The sequence below is a fragment of the Ochotona princeps genome, chromosome 14, assembly GCF_030435755.1.
Source record: "Ochotona princeps isolate mOchPri1 chromosome 14, mOchPri1.hap1, whole genome shotgun sequence".
In the NCBI taxonomy this organism is placed as follows: Eukaryota; Metazoa; Chordata; class Mammalia; order Lagomorpha; family Ochotonidae; genus Ochotona; species Ochotona princeps.
The window spans coordinates 40,951,338-40,967,604 of NC_080845.1; the positions used below are offsets into that span (position 1 = coordinate 40,951,338).

Below are 16,267 nucleotides of genomic sequence, written 5' to 3' on the forward strand. Positions count from 1 at the left end.
ATGCATGCTTTTCAGATTTCAAGTAACTTAAGTGATGTACCAACATTGTCAAATAGAATCAATATTAGTTGATTGGTTTTATTTGCACAGACTTTGAGAATCTTGAGGAGATTCTGTGTGTTAGTTACTTTTCCTTGTCCCCAGTATGGTGAATGGTACGCAATAAAGGCTCTAATAGTGAGTATTGCACAAATTCTTCAGTCAACATTTTCCTTTTCACTTTCATTTAGTCAAGTCAGGAGAAACTATGATTTGAACACCTGCTATGTAGCATACACTGTATAAAACTGTAAAGGAATAAGATCTTGAAGTTTGAAATGATTGAATTAAGTATTTCTACTCCCAATAATTCATAATATTAATGTTGGGTCTGGATAGTACTATCAAGTCTCAATTTCCTCACATATTAGTCCATGGTTGGACAAATAAGCCATTTGAAATTATTTTAAGTTCTAAAATTGTACAAAGGATTTGGAATATATAAAGTATTATGTAAATTAAATCTTTTTTAAAAAATTATTTATGTTCTCTTATTTGAAAAAGAAAATTTAAAGAATGAAACAGAGGCAGAGTAAGATCTTCGATCTGCTGGTTCACTCTCCAGTTGGCCACAACACGTGACTGAGTTGATCCTAAACAAAAACCAGGAAATTCGTCTGAGTTTCCCTTATGGGTATAGGGTCCCAAGGACTTGCGCCATCTTTTGCTATCCTCCCAGGTCCCAAGCAGAGAGCTGGATAGAAAGTGGAGCAGTCAGGGCAGGAAGTGGTGTCCACTGTGATGCTGGCACTCGAAAGTGGAGGATTAGCCTACTGAGCCATGACACTGCCCCCATGTAAATTAAATCTTAAGATTGTAAGATCATTCTTAAGTTTGAATACTGCCCAAAATGGGTATTCCGCCAAATTTAAAAAGTGATTCAGTTTTTCAGATACATAGTTATATGATATGAGTCACATAAAAAAATCAGGCATCTCTAATATGGTTTTACTTTTATGACTCATCTCTAGCATGGCTTCCTTTGAAGCATAATATTTTACATCTGGCATCCTCTACAAGATCAAACTTTTTCAAAATAACAGCACTCAACAAATGGATTTGTGCAACAGGGAAAAAATCAGAATCACCAATTCTGACTTGGTTAGCATTTAGAAGATGCAAAAATCTCACGACGATTTCAGCAAAATAATGTGCCTGTAGACAAGTTTATAGAATTCTTTGGCTTTATCAGAGTCTCAAAGAAACCTGTTATCCAAAGTGGTTTCTTCACTCACTGGATGAATGTACTCATTAAATATCAAAGACTTTCTAGACAGTATACCATTATGTAGGCCTAAAATTGTAAAAGTATTTGTATAATGTCTGAATATTGAATGCATTAACATTTTACAGGCTATTGTGCCTCACACTCACATCATTAAAATGAAGGCATAATCTACTAAGCATATGACATCTTAGCTCAGCATCAAAAAATCTGCTTTCATCTAATATGATATTTACATTGGTTAATAAAATAAGGTAGAGAAATATATTTTATTCACATCAAAAAATCTAATGGTAAAAGCAGAGATAGGATTTCAAATGTGTGTTTGTGCTTGTCTAGATAGACACATTTATGTAAACATAACAACATTTTCAGTAAATCATGCTGTTTCTAGTGTTGAAACCAATTACCTTTTATTACAGCCAAAAATTCCATTTATTTCTAACAGTAACAATGAAGCTACTGTCCTTTAAGAGTGATGATGCTTAAGGGAAACTTCAGAAGACTATTTTGTAAATGGAACTTTCCATGGAGTGTAACAACTTTACATGATCCAGTTGGAGAAAAAAAAGTGATTTTTAAATCTGAAGAAAAAATTCAGATTTTTAATTATAATTTCCCTTTGAAAATTTTATATATCTTAATTCATTAATCAATACCTATTAGAACCGATTGGTATTACCTATGTAGCTGTTTTAGATCTCTAAAAAAAATTACTTTTCCTTTTCAGAATAACTGTGGTGTTGTCGAAACACACAGATAAATGGACACACAAGTGACGACTAAATGTTCCATCCACAGCAGATGCACACTTTGTGTTATGCAAATGCTCATGGAACAAGATTCAAAAGGATTATTTTAAATACTGGGCCCATAGACTATTGGGAAACACTGTAATTCATATGCTACAGTACTAAGCTGCAGTTAGCGATAGGAGACAGAAGATGGCGCAGTCTCATTTCCTAAAATCGGTTTAACAACACACAATGCTGAAGAATTGTCCAAGTGTCGTTTGTTTCCACAAATTATAGATTAGAGGATTTTTTTTAAGAATAAGAAAAAAATAAACAAGTTTGCCTACTTCTATTATCTGCAAATAAGATGCTTTTGAAGTACTTTGAATTTTAAGATAACAATCAATTGGAATCAACTCAAATTTCAATCCTTCCTCTTGGTTCCATGTATCTTAGTCAGGATCGTTTGGCATAACAATCCATTTCACAACTAGCAACCTCACATTTAAGCAAAACAAGAGTAAGCGTAATTTTTCAGATGGGAATTTTACAAATGGTAGTTTAGGAAGAAAATTTATTAAAATAAAAATATTTGTGAGATAGCTTTATTCAAGGCACTTATAATATCCAAAGCCTTCTGTTTCATGTGAGAAAGAAGAGCATTCAGTTCTAAAGTCCATGATTTTGCTCATAAAAGGAGAAAAAAAAAAGCATTTCAAGGTTTGATAATGATTTAGACATAAACCATTAGTGTAGATATTGTAGTATTATATGCGCATATATGCGTGTGCATGCATTGCAGTCTCCTAAAAACTCTCCAGAAAGGAAGAAGGGATCATACATTACAGACTGTCCTGATTTAGTTGGGAATAAAGTCTACCAGCAGTTACTGAGTCTTTACAGGAAATGGAGGAGGAATCCCTAACCATCCCTGAAAAGGCATAATCCCAAACTGGCCGATAAGGTAGTGTTGGTACTAACCCAGGTGTTAGGTAGGGTGACGCGAAACCAGACAAGCCTCTTGCTGGGTTAGAATACGCCAGCCTTAGCGGACTAATACCTAGTCTGGGATTTAAGCTGTAGAGCTCTGAATCAGCTTGATAAGAAGCAGAAGTGGTTTGAAGAGGAGAGAAGGCTGATTTAGTACCTAGAGTTCCAAAACAAATTCCAGCTAGACTAAAATTAGGTGCACTGTGGTGGAGTGTGCTTTCCAGTTCTGTGTTCACTAAGCCCCTAGCGTCGGACTTGTGTTCTTTGCCATTTAAGACCTGTTCAATGGCTTGGACAACATCTCCTTTGCAGAAGCGTAGAATGCCTTCTAGCCAGCTACGTTTGTAACTTGGAAAAATCTTAGTAAGAATGTCAAGAGGGTCTCTTGGCCTTGAGGACACTGTGGGAAGGCTGGTTCTGGTCACTGCAAAGTCTTTTACCCACTCACTTTCATTTCCTGATTCCAGATCAGAAGATGACAAAGACGCAGGGCTTTCTTCACCTCCTGACTGGTCCCCAAGGCGAGATGAGAGGATGCTGTCCTGTTTGTTTGTGTGTTCTGAAATGGAAGAGCTGATGGCTTGGTTCCCATAGACATCTTGAGACGACCCCAGGGAGGGTTGATGGGATTTGGACAGTTGTTCTTGTCTCTGGCATGAGTCACATATACTTTCCTTTCGTTCTGAAAAAGAAAAAAAAATATGTCAAATAGAGTAAAAATCTCCCAGAACATAATGCTGTCTACATTTTTTAAAACTGCATAAAAATGATTCGTTCATTCATGATACACTATTTTCATTTTAAGATTCCTTAATACAGCCCGGCGGCGTGGCCTAGCGGCTAAAGTCCTCACCTTGAACGCCCCGGGATCCCATATGGGCGCCGGTTCTAATCCCGGCAGCTCCACTTCCCATCCAGCTCCCTGCTTGCGGCCTGGGAAAGCAGTCGAGGATGGTCCAAAGCCTTGGGACCCTGCACCCGCGTGGGAGACCTGGAGGAGGTTCCAGGTTCCCGGCTTCGGATCGGCATAGCACCGGCCGTTGCGGCTCACTTGGGGAGTGAAACATCGGACGGAAGATCTTCCTCTCTGTCTCTCCTCCTCTCTGTATATCTGACTTTGCAATAAAAATAAGATAAATCTTTAAAAAAAAGATTCCTTAATAAAAAAATCTTGGGTTTAAAAGATTATTCATAATAATCTAAGTGGAATAATGGAAAATACTATTTCTTTCGTCATTCAGGATTACAAATTTATAGTATATAATCTAGAACTATTTAGAAATTAGAAGATGCGTATATTGTAACCCACAAGTGCCTATATGAACACTAGCACCACTCTTGGTTTGCCCTATGTTGGCAAAGAGGACATTTTCCTAAAGGTTAACCAAGTTTCCTTACCTAGGTGAGTTTCTTTTTTTCTCCTGTGTAAAGGTCTAGATAAGAATTTTTTTTAAAAAGATTTGTCTGAAAATGAATATTTTATGTAATTATTAATTTTGAATTTCTTATATTTAAATTTCAGCTTCAAATTAAGTGACCTGAATAGTGTTAGAAAAAGTAGAAAATTGTTCATTTTATTTCAAATTTCAAATTTAAACAAGTTTTGGTTTTTAGTGCTTCAATCTCAGATCACACCAGACTTGCATATTTCACTTTGTGTGAGGTAAGAGTCTTAGTATTTTTTGCATTTCTGTGTGAATTATGTACTTTCTTCTTTAATATCCAGAAAGTGTCAAGAAAATAGTTCAATATCAAATTGTTTCTAAAAGAAAATACAAAGCATAGTATTGCAAATTTTACGGCTCCAAAAACAACCAGTAAGCCTTCAGTTCAAACAACAACTTGCCTCCAATAATAATAATAATTCTCTACAATTATCATATATAAAAATCTGCTTTTTATCTCAGGATATTGAGGATATTAATAAAAAACATTTTCCAGGATAACACTAAAAATTATACATATTTGCTAAGTAACTTTGATTTTTATTCTACATTTTCCTTTGCCCTTATATATATCATCTCTGAAAAATAAAATCATTTTTCAAGCAGAATAAATGGAGCATTTCTGTCCAAATTTTTTCTACAAATTTATTATAAATAAAACAAGATAAATACTATCTAATATGGTGATTTGTAAGCATGATTTGCAGTATTCTCATGTTTTCTCCAGGTTCCTAAAGAAATAGTTCTAAAGAATATGTAAAGTTTAATTGGAAATTAAAGTGTGTACAACTTAGCATGGAGGGTCAAAATGCTGTTATCTCAAACACATGATCAAACCAAAGATGTTGTGACTTCAAAATTAGAAAGACTGTCTAGAATTTCTAATGTTAAATAACATAATAAAACTTCTAATGAGATCTGTCAAGTGGAAGTAAGAGGCATTTTTCCTCCCTCATTTACATATGATTTACTACCTATATCCCTCTGTTTGTGGACAGGGTCAGGATTTCATCTCTATGGCAATGTATGCTTATTATGTTGGACTCATATTACACTGGATGTAATGAAAGATTAATTGCCTAAGGCTATTTAGAAAGTGAGGTTTCTTTAAAATACCATGGGATCATTTACAACATCTCTCTGACCTCTTAAATTCTGTAATTTATTTTCCTTCTGTTGTATTTACTATTGTATATTGGGCCTTTTATTGTGGTTTTGGTGTCTAGAATCTTCAATTATTGAATAGAAGGATATTTTATATAGGAAAATCTTATTCTTTTGCTTTTTGATTTTTGTCTAATGAATGGATTAATTATACTATGTTACTGCAGTTAAGTCAGTCAATTTAGAAAGTCATGGAGTAGCCTTTCAAAAGTCAGTTTGTTTTTATAGGGGAACTCGGAGACAAAACATAAAAAGAAATACAACAGTCCTGTAAAATTTTGACATCTCCCCAAATGTCACTTAAATCAATGTCGTAAGATAGATTTCAATGTCAATGTAGTTTAAGAAATTCCTTTACTTTCCTTTTATAGAAGCCATACTTGATAACTTCAACCTCCAGTCCTCATGAGAAATGTTGAAAATCTGTTTTTTCTGCAGAACTGAACTTTTATATGCACACAAAGTATAGCCAAGCACAAAATGATAGGTTTCCAGCAAAGTATTTTCAAAAGCACATGGTGTAATCTAAGATTTCCAATGTTCAAAAAGTAATGAACGATGGTGTAGCATTACCACAGAATTCAGATGACACAACCCGTGTTGGATTTACACAAACACAATGAAGGGCTGTGAGGTTCACTAACATATACCAGGCTTTACTTCAGCAGGAAATACTAATTTGGAAAAGTCTTAGTAAAAAATACATGAGTATATTTACTAATACGGGAGAGTAAGGCAATTTAAATGCCATCAGTAAACAAGAAGGGAGAAAAAGCTTCTTGGAAAACAAATTTGCAATGTTAAACTTTTAAATGCTTACTAAAGTTTTGCAAGTTGAAAACCTGAATGCTTTCTTTTGATAAGAATTGAAACATCAAATATGCATAGTTTGGGGAACTGGCATACAGGTAGAAAGCTAAAGATTAAGGATAGAGAGAATAAGAGAGGGAAATTTGGTAGATTTCACTGTTTTGTCTGGTTGGCACCAAAAGTTTGCCTCAAAGGCAAAGAGACGTAACCAAGATTCTTTCTGGTTTTACAGCTAAAAAAAAAAAAAAAAAAAAAAAAAGTAGTAAGCAAACTCAAACTGTGACTCAACTTTCCCTTTTGCTTGCATAAAATCAAGTCAGATTGCATGCAATTGTTTTCCAGAGACTTGTTTATCTGTGACCAACCAGGATTTACTATCCCCTTACTGTCTCCTATCCTATCACTCAGGATGCAGCAAATAGCAAGCCCTTTCAAAGTGATGGTTCATGCCTCTCAGTCAGCTCCGGGAGAAAAGGCACAGGTGCTTAAGTGCTTTTGTAACTTTGTCTTGCCTCCAGGCAGATAGGGCTGCTAGTTTCAAGAGCTTTTCTCCTGAGCAACCATTTCTCCTGCAAAGAGCAAATGGAAGATCAACCCACCTTTTTTGTCCTTGGAACAATCTTCCCGGAAAACCTCAATTGAGGGGGTGGCCAAACCACTGAGTGGTCTCAAGACACCCAATCCCAGCGCAGCAACCGCAGTGGGGCACCCAGTGGCCTGGGCGTTCTGGGTTCTGCTGCTGTCTCCTGAAGCGTGACCCTCAGGCCCCGAAGGTCCAGGGTACAGGAGCCTCTGCAGCCCGCGGGCCTCCTTTTCCTCTTGCGTCTGTTGCCTTCGCAACGCCACTTGGGCAGCCATGACCCTCTGGCGCTCGGCGATCAGGGTGCACTTGGCACAGGCACAGTCCCGCCAGCGACAGAAGCGCTTATGACCTTTGAGTGCAGACACTACGCCGTGGTTGCGACAGCGCGCGCACTTGGGCGTCCGCGGGTAGCCGCAGCCGGCAGCGCCCACCGCTCTCTCCAGCCCCGGAGCCGCGAGACAACCACCGCTTGCCGTGGTGGCCGCAGCCGCGGCGGCTGCAGTGGCTGCTCGCAAAAAGAGGCTGGGCGGCCGCAGGAAAGTCGGAGGAACTGGCATCCCCGGAACTACCGGCAAAGTCTCGGATACGGGCGCAGGTGCTGTCACCAGCCCTGGAGCCAGATGGGCTCGGCTGCTAGCAGTGCGATCTCTGCTGCCACACCGCGACTGCTCCATATGCGAAAAGTTTCTGGCGATGGGGTGGCAGCTGGAAAGTGAGCTATTCACGAGCTGGCCTTGTCAGCGTGCCGTAATGGAGAGGAAGCGGGAGGACAGACCACAGTCCCACTCGCTCCCCCTTAACCACACTCGCCTGCAATCGCAGACTGTCGAGTCCCAGTGCAGGGAAGTGAAGTCCAACGATCTTCTTCAAGTATTGGGTCACTCAAATAGCACCTCTGCGCTCTGCGCTTCTTCTGATCGCCCTGGGGAAACTGGAGTGACTACCCCGCCCACTGGGTCTCTGGGCCAAGCCTTAAGGGCGGACCTTGAGAAGGAGGGGGCAAGGGAAAGAAACCCTCAGGACTGGTCCAGATGGGCTGGAATGCCCATTCCCTGACTGGTCTCCCACTTTCTTCCCCATGAGTTCCTGAAAATACGCGCGCGCACGTGTGTGTGTGTGTGTGTGTGTGTGTGTGTGAAAGCTCACTCTTTCTTCACTTGTTTAAGCAAGACCAATCGTTCTTTCCCAGTCCCATGCTGCTCCGAAGCGAGTTTGAGCATACCAAGTTTTAGTTCCCCCTTTCTTTGGGTCCCACTAGCATAAAGAGAAAAAAATCCCGATGGGAGGCCAGGCGTCACCACAGGAAAGATTCCTTGCTGTGAAAGGATCCTAGAATGATATTAAAATGTATAGATGATGAAAGGAAGTGACTTTCAGATGCACACTTCATACTTTCTTTTTACTTATCCACGTCCATCTGATTGGCGTGTTTCATGGTATATTACAATATAGCTAAAGAAAAAGGCATTAGAATCTCCTCTCTGGACATATACTTAGCTAGCAATGGTGTTCAGGACACTGGAGAAGTTGTTCACAGTTCAATCGCAAAGTATTTAGGACAGTCATTTCAATCATTGTTTAAATGAACGTCATAAGGTGTATTTTTCAAGTTTTATTTACGATCTTAACATCGTACAAAAAGATCACACTTCTTTCACACCAAAGAGTGACGGAGGAGAAAGTTCCAAGAGTTTGTTAAGGGAAAGGAGAGTGAATGGTCCTCTCAGCATTTCAAGGTTCTGTTAGACTGCCTTGATAGGGAATTCACAGTGTAGTTCTAACACAGCAAGTAATGCCAGTTTTACCATTGCACCTATTCACATACAGGGCAGACATTGCCAGTGAACTTGGACTGTCTCTTCTTTGCGAACACAACACCACTGGCATCACCACGACTGCATCCCCTTGGATATAGCTAGCTCCTTGTGTGGGAAGGTGAGTCCCCTTTGTGTTAAGAAATGGTAGGACCACTAAGGGTTGAACTCTAGAGGGAAAGCAAGACTTCCACTTCTGGCTTTATCTTGCAGGTGAGCTCACCTTTACCCAAACTCCCAGGTCCTTCCGTGATGAGATACATCCAAGGAGCTTCTTAGGACAGCCAGCGCTATGCAATTGGGACTTATAGCTTCCAACACTGTGAACAAAAATCTCTTTTCTTTATGGAATATCCAGCCTCAGGCATCGTGCTATTGCAATGAAATGCACACTAATACAACCAGCCACCCATATAAACATCTGAGGCTTGGGAAACACCCGGAGAACGTTGAAAGAAAAACTATCCCAATTCAACTAAACAATCTTTCGGTCTGTGTCTTCACTTCCAGGTGTTGATTAGGTTATGTATATTAATGACAAAGTTTAGCGTCTAAATGTTCCTGACCTCTACGGATACTATAAACTGATAATAACTAAGCTTCCTCACACCTCATTGGCATTGGCCAAGCCACTCCCATCTAAGCATCTAGTAATTTCCTAGTTGTAAAATCTACATCCAATTTTTGAGATGATCTTTTGGTGCAATATGGATCATCCTGAAAAAATATTTCCCTTTCTAATTTTAAGATGTGCTTACTATATAAAGACAAATATTTAAAAAAAATTTTAAAATAAAAAAGGCAAATATTCAGCTTGTTACAAGTATATTTTTAAAGATTTCCTAGCTTACTTAGTACTTACAGTGTATCAACTGCAGAAATTGTGCCTCAGCAAATAAAATATTTACACAGGATAGAACAGTATTTTGGAGGTTTTATTTGATTTGATTAGTCTATTTTGTTATTTTATTTAAAATACCCAGGAAGTGTTTATGTGAAAGAAAAGGTCTATTTCAGCTTGTAGTTTGGAGATCATAGGTCCAAACTGGGCAGCCCTCAAATCTGGTATGTTTAGAGGCTAGTCTTGGTGGGTTCGGAGCAGTGAGCAGGTGGTGAGTCAGGGATAAAGAGCAAGAGGCAGAACTTAAATTCAAATAACCCTCTGGAGAGAACCACCCTTTACTGAGGACACACCCACAATGGCCTAAACACTCCCACCACACCCACTTCTGTCTTCTCCTTAATTCATTAACCAGTTACGCTATTACATCTGAATTGAAATGTTTTATATGAATGTTGGGGAGACAAGACCTATTCAATCCATAAGAACTACCGTACAATGATGGGAAGTAATATTAATTTCCGTCCGACCAAAGGAAAATTAATTTTAAGTAAATGTATTTAAGCAAATTATGCATCAATTTAAGAGAAACATGCAGAGTGGTTTAGATAAAAGTATACATAGCAAGAGATGTATGTGCATGTGATATGCTTCTGCTGCTGGTTTACAACTTCCAGCAAGCTAAGAGTAAAAACTCATCCTCCACATACAGAATCTACTTACAAAAAAAAGTAAAAAAGAGCTTCTCTCTAGGATCGAAGACCTTTACTCTTAAAATACTAGTCAGCATTGTACTGGGAAAATTGCCCAGTACAGTCAGGACAAAATAAAAGTTACAAATGTTCTTATTGAAAAAGATGATCAAAATGTATTCATTAGCAAGTTACATGGCCTTCTAAGAATAAATTAGGATGATATCCTTAACAAACTGAGTAAAAGAAGTGATGCTTGCCAGTTTGCAAGATATAATATCAAGAGGCAAAATTAATTACATTTCTGTACACTGAAACAGCCAATCAAATTGAGTTTAGGAAATAAAATTCGATTATTGTAGCATTCAAAATATAAAATATTTAACTATACCTCATAAAAATGCAGTTATTAAGTGTTAATCCAAAATGTTTTTAAATAAAATAGTTTAAGACAAGTTACATAAAACATTGCTGTTATTATAAAGTATGCTTGATAAAATATGTGAAAGACTAAAATGTAAAAACTTTGCTGAAATTAATTAAAAGTGGAAGTGAATAATATATTCTGTCTCTAGGTCAAAATTTTAATAAATTTGGTAAACCAATGCAATTCTGATCAAAATTCTACAAAGCTTTGACTTTCAGAAATTGTCAAAGGCCAGCACAGTGGCGTAGCCTGCTAAGCCTCCACCTGTAGTGGCAGTATCCCATACAGGTGTCAGTTCAAGTCCAAGATGCTCTACTTCCAGTGCGGCACCATGTTATCAGCCTAGAAAAGCAGTGGAGTATGGTCCAAGGAGTAGGGATCCTGTTGCCATGTGGGAGACCTGAAGGAAGCTCCTGGATCCTGAATTTGCCCTGGATCAGATGTGTCCATTGCACCATTTGAGAAGTGAATGGAATGGAACATCTCTTCATCTCTCTCTCTCTCTAACTCCTATGTGCATGTAAAAATAAATAAATATTTCAAAGGGTACTTATGCTACCACAACATGAATGAACATAAGAATAATTATTCTGAGACAAATTTTTTTTAAAAATCAAAACAGGAATATATAATTACTTGATTTATATAAACCCTAGAAATCTATCATTAACAAAAAGCCCATCAATAGTTCTCTAGAACAAGTTGCGGGGGGAGGAGGTGGGCAGGGATAAAGGAAAGTGTAATTCCTAAGGATTAAAAGCAAAAGTTTTCAGATAATGGATATATCAATTATTTTAGTTGTGGTAATGATTTTACCTATGTGCATATTTTTATCACAACTTAACAAATTGTGTACATCAAATATGTACACTTTATTATTCTATCAGCTACACCCTGTTATTCATAGCTGTTACAAAACATTCAGTCCATGTTACCTCTGGAAGATGAAGTAGAATAACACAAAGGTAAATCAAACAAAAACAATCTTAAAACCGAAAACTGGTGCAGTGATTTTGAAGACCCTTCTTCCTCCTCACAATCACTGATAAACCTTAAAACAATTTCCCTCCCTCTTAAACATCCTCTCTTTCTACCGACTTATATGTATTTCCCCATTTTTATCCAATCTAGTGGTAACCGAGTGTTTTAATTGTTGTTGTTGTAGTCCCTGTACACGTTTACACTTGCAATGTAGCAGCAGAAGGTTTCATCAGATGAAAAGGTGAAAAAAACTCATTTTTAAACTGTGTAAGTAGCAAAATTACATCATTCCCAACTTATTTTCACTGCTTTTTGAAAAATTAGTTTTAATTAATAAAAATCAAATATTTGGGCCCGGCATGGTAGGCTAGTGGCTAGAGTTCTTGACTTGCAAGTATTGGGATCCCATATGGGCACCGGTTCTTGTCCTTGTGACCCTGTTACCAATCCAGCTCCCTACTCATGGCCTGGCAAAGTAATCAAGGATGGCCCAAAGCCTTGGGACCCTGCACCCACATTAGAGATCCGGAAGAGGATCTGGGCTCCTGGCTTCAGATCGGTTCAGCTGCAGCTGGTTAATGTCATGATCCAGCCTAACATTACCTGTCCCCTGTTCCGACTCTCACTGGCAGGCCCCTGGCCCTAGCTTTAGTGTGCACTGGTGGGTGGTGATCAGCTGTGATCCATGCTAATTAGCCCAGCTGAAATGTCACATGGGTTGGAACATCTGTCTGACCCATACATGTCTTGTGACTTCCACCCTCCACACCATAAGTTCTCAGCCGCCTTGCTTACCAGCAAGTGCAGTGGCTTTGTTGATGGGAGTCCCTCAAAAGTCATTCCTCACCTGCAGTATATTCCCTCAGTGGTCTTCCTTCCCACACATCTCCACAAGCCCCAGTTGTGAGGAGGTTCCTAGGTTCATTCCACCTGTCTAGTCATTGCACCCAGGTTTTCCCATACCTCCACCAGCACCATCCCTGAGGCTCCCCATAAGCCTGTGCTCCCAGGCCCTAAGAGCATGAGGCCAGGCCCATGCCCATGGAAAGTCAGCTGCATGATGGCTGCTCACTACAGAGTGCCAGCGGAGCCCACTGCACCATTAAGGCAGCCAGCCAGCATGGTGGCTGCTCCCTGCAGAGCGCAGGCCCTGGGCCAGGCCAATGTGGTTTTTGATGAAAGAAAATAATAGCTGAACATCAAAACTCAGTGTCATAATGGAGTCAACATTGTACTTTTTCAGGTGGCCCAGGGAATTACTTAATTCTCACAGTGAATTTTACTATAATTAGTCTCTTATAGAGGCATAATAAGATGTACATGAAGACTTAGAACTTGAGATTCAATGTGATGTGATGCTCAGAATTGTTACCAGAAAGAAAATGCAAACAATTTATGTTTTTCTTCACACTTTTTTTTTATTATGTGAACTGATTATATTTTAGATATTGTAGTGTCTTTGTATTATACAAATATCCAGGTTTAATTTTTTAGGTAGTTCATACATTTTATGTTTTGATTAATAAAGCTACTTGCTTTAGTATTTTAGTTGCACTTTCATTGATATGATTGTTATTTTTTGAAAAATTACATATTTATAACTGCTTTTAAATGGGAATTTGTATGTTGCTGTATTTGTTTTTCTTTTATAATGTAAAGTTTTACTAGCAGCTAAAAAGATAAATACATATAATTCACGTAACCATGGAAATACAGTTGAAATACTTATGCACATATTGAGGAACTTTAAAAAGCTCACCTATTTACACATACAGAAAAATATATAGAAAAATATGTATAAAATGCATTTGCATCTATATATATTTCAAATAGACATTTTTATATATGAATGACATCTTAAGGAAATGATAAGGCCATAGTTGGAAAATAAACTATATAATTAAAAGACCAACTAAAATCACACTTAAAAGTTAAATGTGCCATGTTTCTCTAATAACAAGGATCAGTGGGGTACATTAAGAAACTCATTATGTCAATGGAAAGAGAAACTGGACTCTGTCAAGATGTTTACTCACTTGTTTAGTGAAATAGAAAAACAGGAAAACAGTGGACACATTCCAGTTTTCCTCAGGTTGGACTGAATCTGATAGCATGCTGCCAATGCAAAATGAAAATGTCTTTTCTTTTGCATCGAGTCAATAACATTTAAATTACTTTGCTTATCTTTCCAAATAAAGGCAAAGATGTCTAGGATCTCACTTTAAATTTTTTGTATAAAAACAAGGCTTTCAGAAAATACCTAAATAGTCCTGTGATGTCACCCGCAGACAAATTGAGCCTTTCTATTTGAGCAGTGCAGAAAGTCGCAGTATGTCTGGCTTAATTTTATGGACTTGGGAGTGAAGTGAATGTCACAATAGTATAAATTACTCCCAATAAAGTTTTATAATTCGGAGAAGGCCCTGGGTTCTCAAGGCATTGTTTTTCTCTTCTTTAGAATGTAGCTTTAGATGTACTGTCTTTAATATGTCATTTTAGGATTCAGGTGAAAGTCATGAAAATGAGGAGCTGAATATATGCAAACGTAATTTTATGTAGTATTTCAAACCTATTTAAAAAGTGATAGTCCTAGGATATAAGATTCCCAAAGATTCTGACAGGCTTAAAATTACTTTTTTTTACTAATATCTAAATAAATCTGCTAATTCAAGGGGAGCAAACTGAACACAAGTCTTTGGCATCTACTGTGGGAAGAACACCACACATAATCAAAAATATTAGAGCTTACAGTGTTCTTAATATTGGTAAATTTTTTCTGCTGACAAAATGAGTAATAACTATACTTAATGGTTTACCAAAAAGAAAGAAAAAGTGGACTTGAAAGACTTGTAAAAGAATGAGAAAATAAGTCTGAAAAAGATAAAACTCAGCCACTTGGTTCAATGACTAATAGTATCAAATTCTTATTCTTTTTACATCATCTTCAACATTCTCAGTGAGTTGAGAACTGTTTAACAACTAAAGGGACAAAATAAACATGTTTTTCCCGACTTAGTATTCAGCACAGTGCAAATGTCAAACTCCTCAGAGATTGTTCAAGATTTCATTCATCAATAATGAATACAGCAGCAAAAAGCATCAATTCTAAAGATAAAATTCACATTATTATCAATAATGACTATAACTATTTGAAATCCTAGAACAGGTGTTGATACCACAATCTTTCAGATTCCAACTTTCTCAGGTATTCTCTCTTAATGATTCCAATTTCTGTAGGATATTTTTTAAAAACCCACTGAGTGTTAATAGTTTTTGGATAGCAATTATAGTCACATCATTTGAATTTGTGTATTTTTAATAAATAAAGTACCAATTTCATTTTATCTGTGCATGATTTTTGTCTTGTAAGAATACTTGCAATGAAAAGTGCAGCAGGTTCCATATATCGGTTAGATGGGGGAAAACACCTTTTATCAACAGTTTCTGAGATTATCAGGTCATCCACGGAGCTGTGGACATTCGAAATTTGATTTTGGGTGAAAATAAGAGAGATTCTGATGGGGAAAAGACAGGCATATTCTCCTTTGCTCTCTGTATAATATCTTACTCTATTGATCTCCTGCCATAAGCCATATGCTAGTTCTATCTTGAAAAGTGCTCCATTCATGTTTCCAAAATATGTTTCCTTCTAACCTCTTTCATGGAAAAGTCTCAGTAACCTGTACATTCTATGTCAACTTCATCACCACACATTAACTGACCACCCTCCTCGACAATGTCTATCCCTCTGTCCGGAAGCATATGTGATGCGGTCCCTCATGTCTCACTCACTGCCAGATCAACAAACTCTTTCCAGTCCTCACTTTGCTGAAACTTTCAGCAGCATTCAGTGCAGCTGAGCCCAGAATATTAAGAAGTGATTTCTCGTAACTTCCAGGATACCATAATTTTCTGGTTTTCCCCTCCTATTTCTCTACTTCTCAATTTGCTTAGCAAGCATTCTTCCTCTTGTCCATTTGTAAGCTTGTCATATTCAGTTGTGTAGTTACAATTGTTTAAAATTTTCCACCTTTTATTTGAGGTATCAGTGTCTTGATTAAGCATATATACATTATCAAATTATATATAACGCACGTTATTAAAACAGGTATATTATATAGTGAAATGAACAGAGGATGATTAGAATGAAACCAGGTGTGACAGTTAACGGTTCTTATGTGCGTTTGGATTATCTCAGAGTACTGTGAAAAAGCCAATCATTTCACAGCTGATTGCATCAAGTGTGTGACCTGGGAAAGAGAAAATCCTTAACCAATTCACTTTAAGAATTCAGTGGTATAAAATATTTTATGAGGTAAAGTTCAAAAATTAGTAAAAGTATAGTTATGTAATAGCTAACTACATAGAAACACACATGATTAGTATTCTGTCTGCACCGATTCAAATCCTCTAGAAAGCAGACATCAACAGACAGAATTAGAAGGGCAAGATATTCACTGGGGGAACACCCACAAAGTATAGGGAACTAGAAAAAGAGCAGACACGAGATCTTCTGACCACA

General features: G+C 37.6%; 1 protein-coding gene across 1 annotated transcript; it reads right to left on the bottom strand.

The window, feature by feature from the left end:
* Positions 1-2,835: 2,835 nt before the first annotated feature.
* DMRTA1 (DMRT like family A1) lies at positions 2,836-7,794 on the bottom strand. Its single transcript, XM_058672656.1, has 2 exons — positions 7,007-7,794; positions 2,836-3,670 (listed from the first exon to the last, which is right to left on the bottom strand). The coding sequence occupies exons 1-2, from the start codon at positions 7,662-7,664 to the stop codon at positions 2,841-2,843; spliced, it is 1,488 nt and encodes a 495-aa protein (XP_058528639.1). The 5' UTR covers positions 7,665-7,794; the 3' UTR covers positions 2,836-2,840.
* Between the last annotated feature and the right edge of the window lie 8,473 nt (positions 7,795-16,267).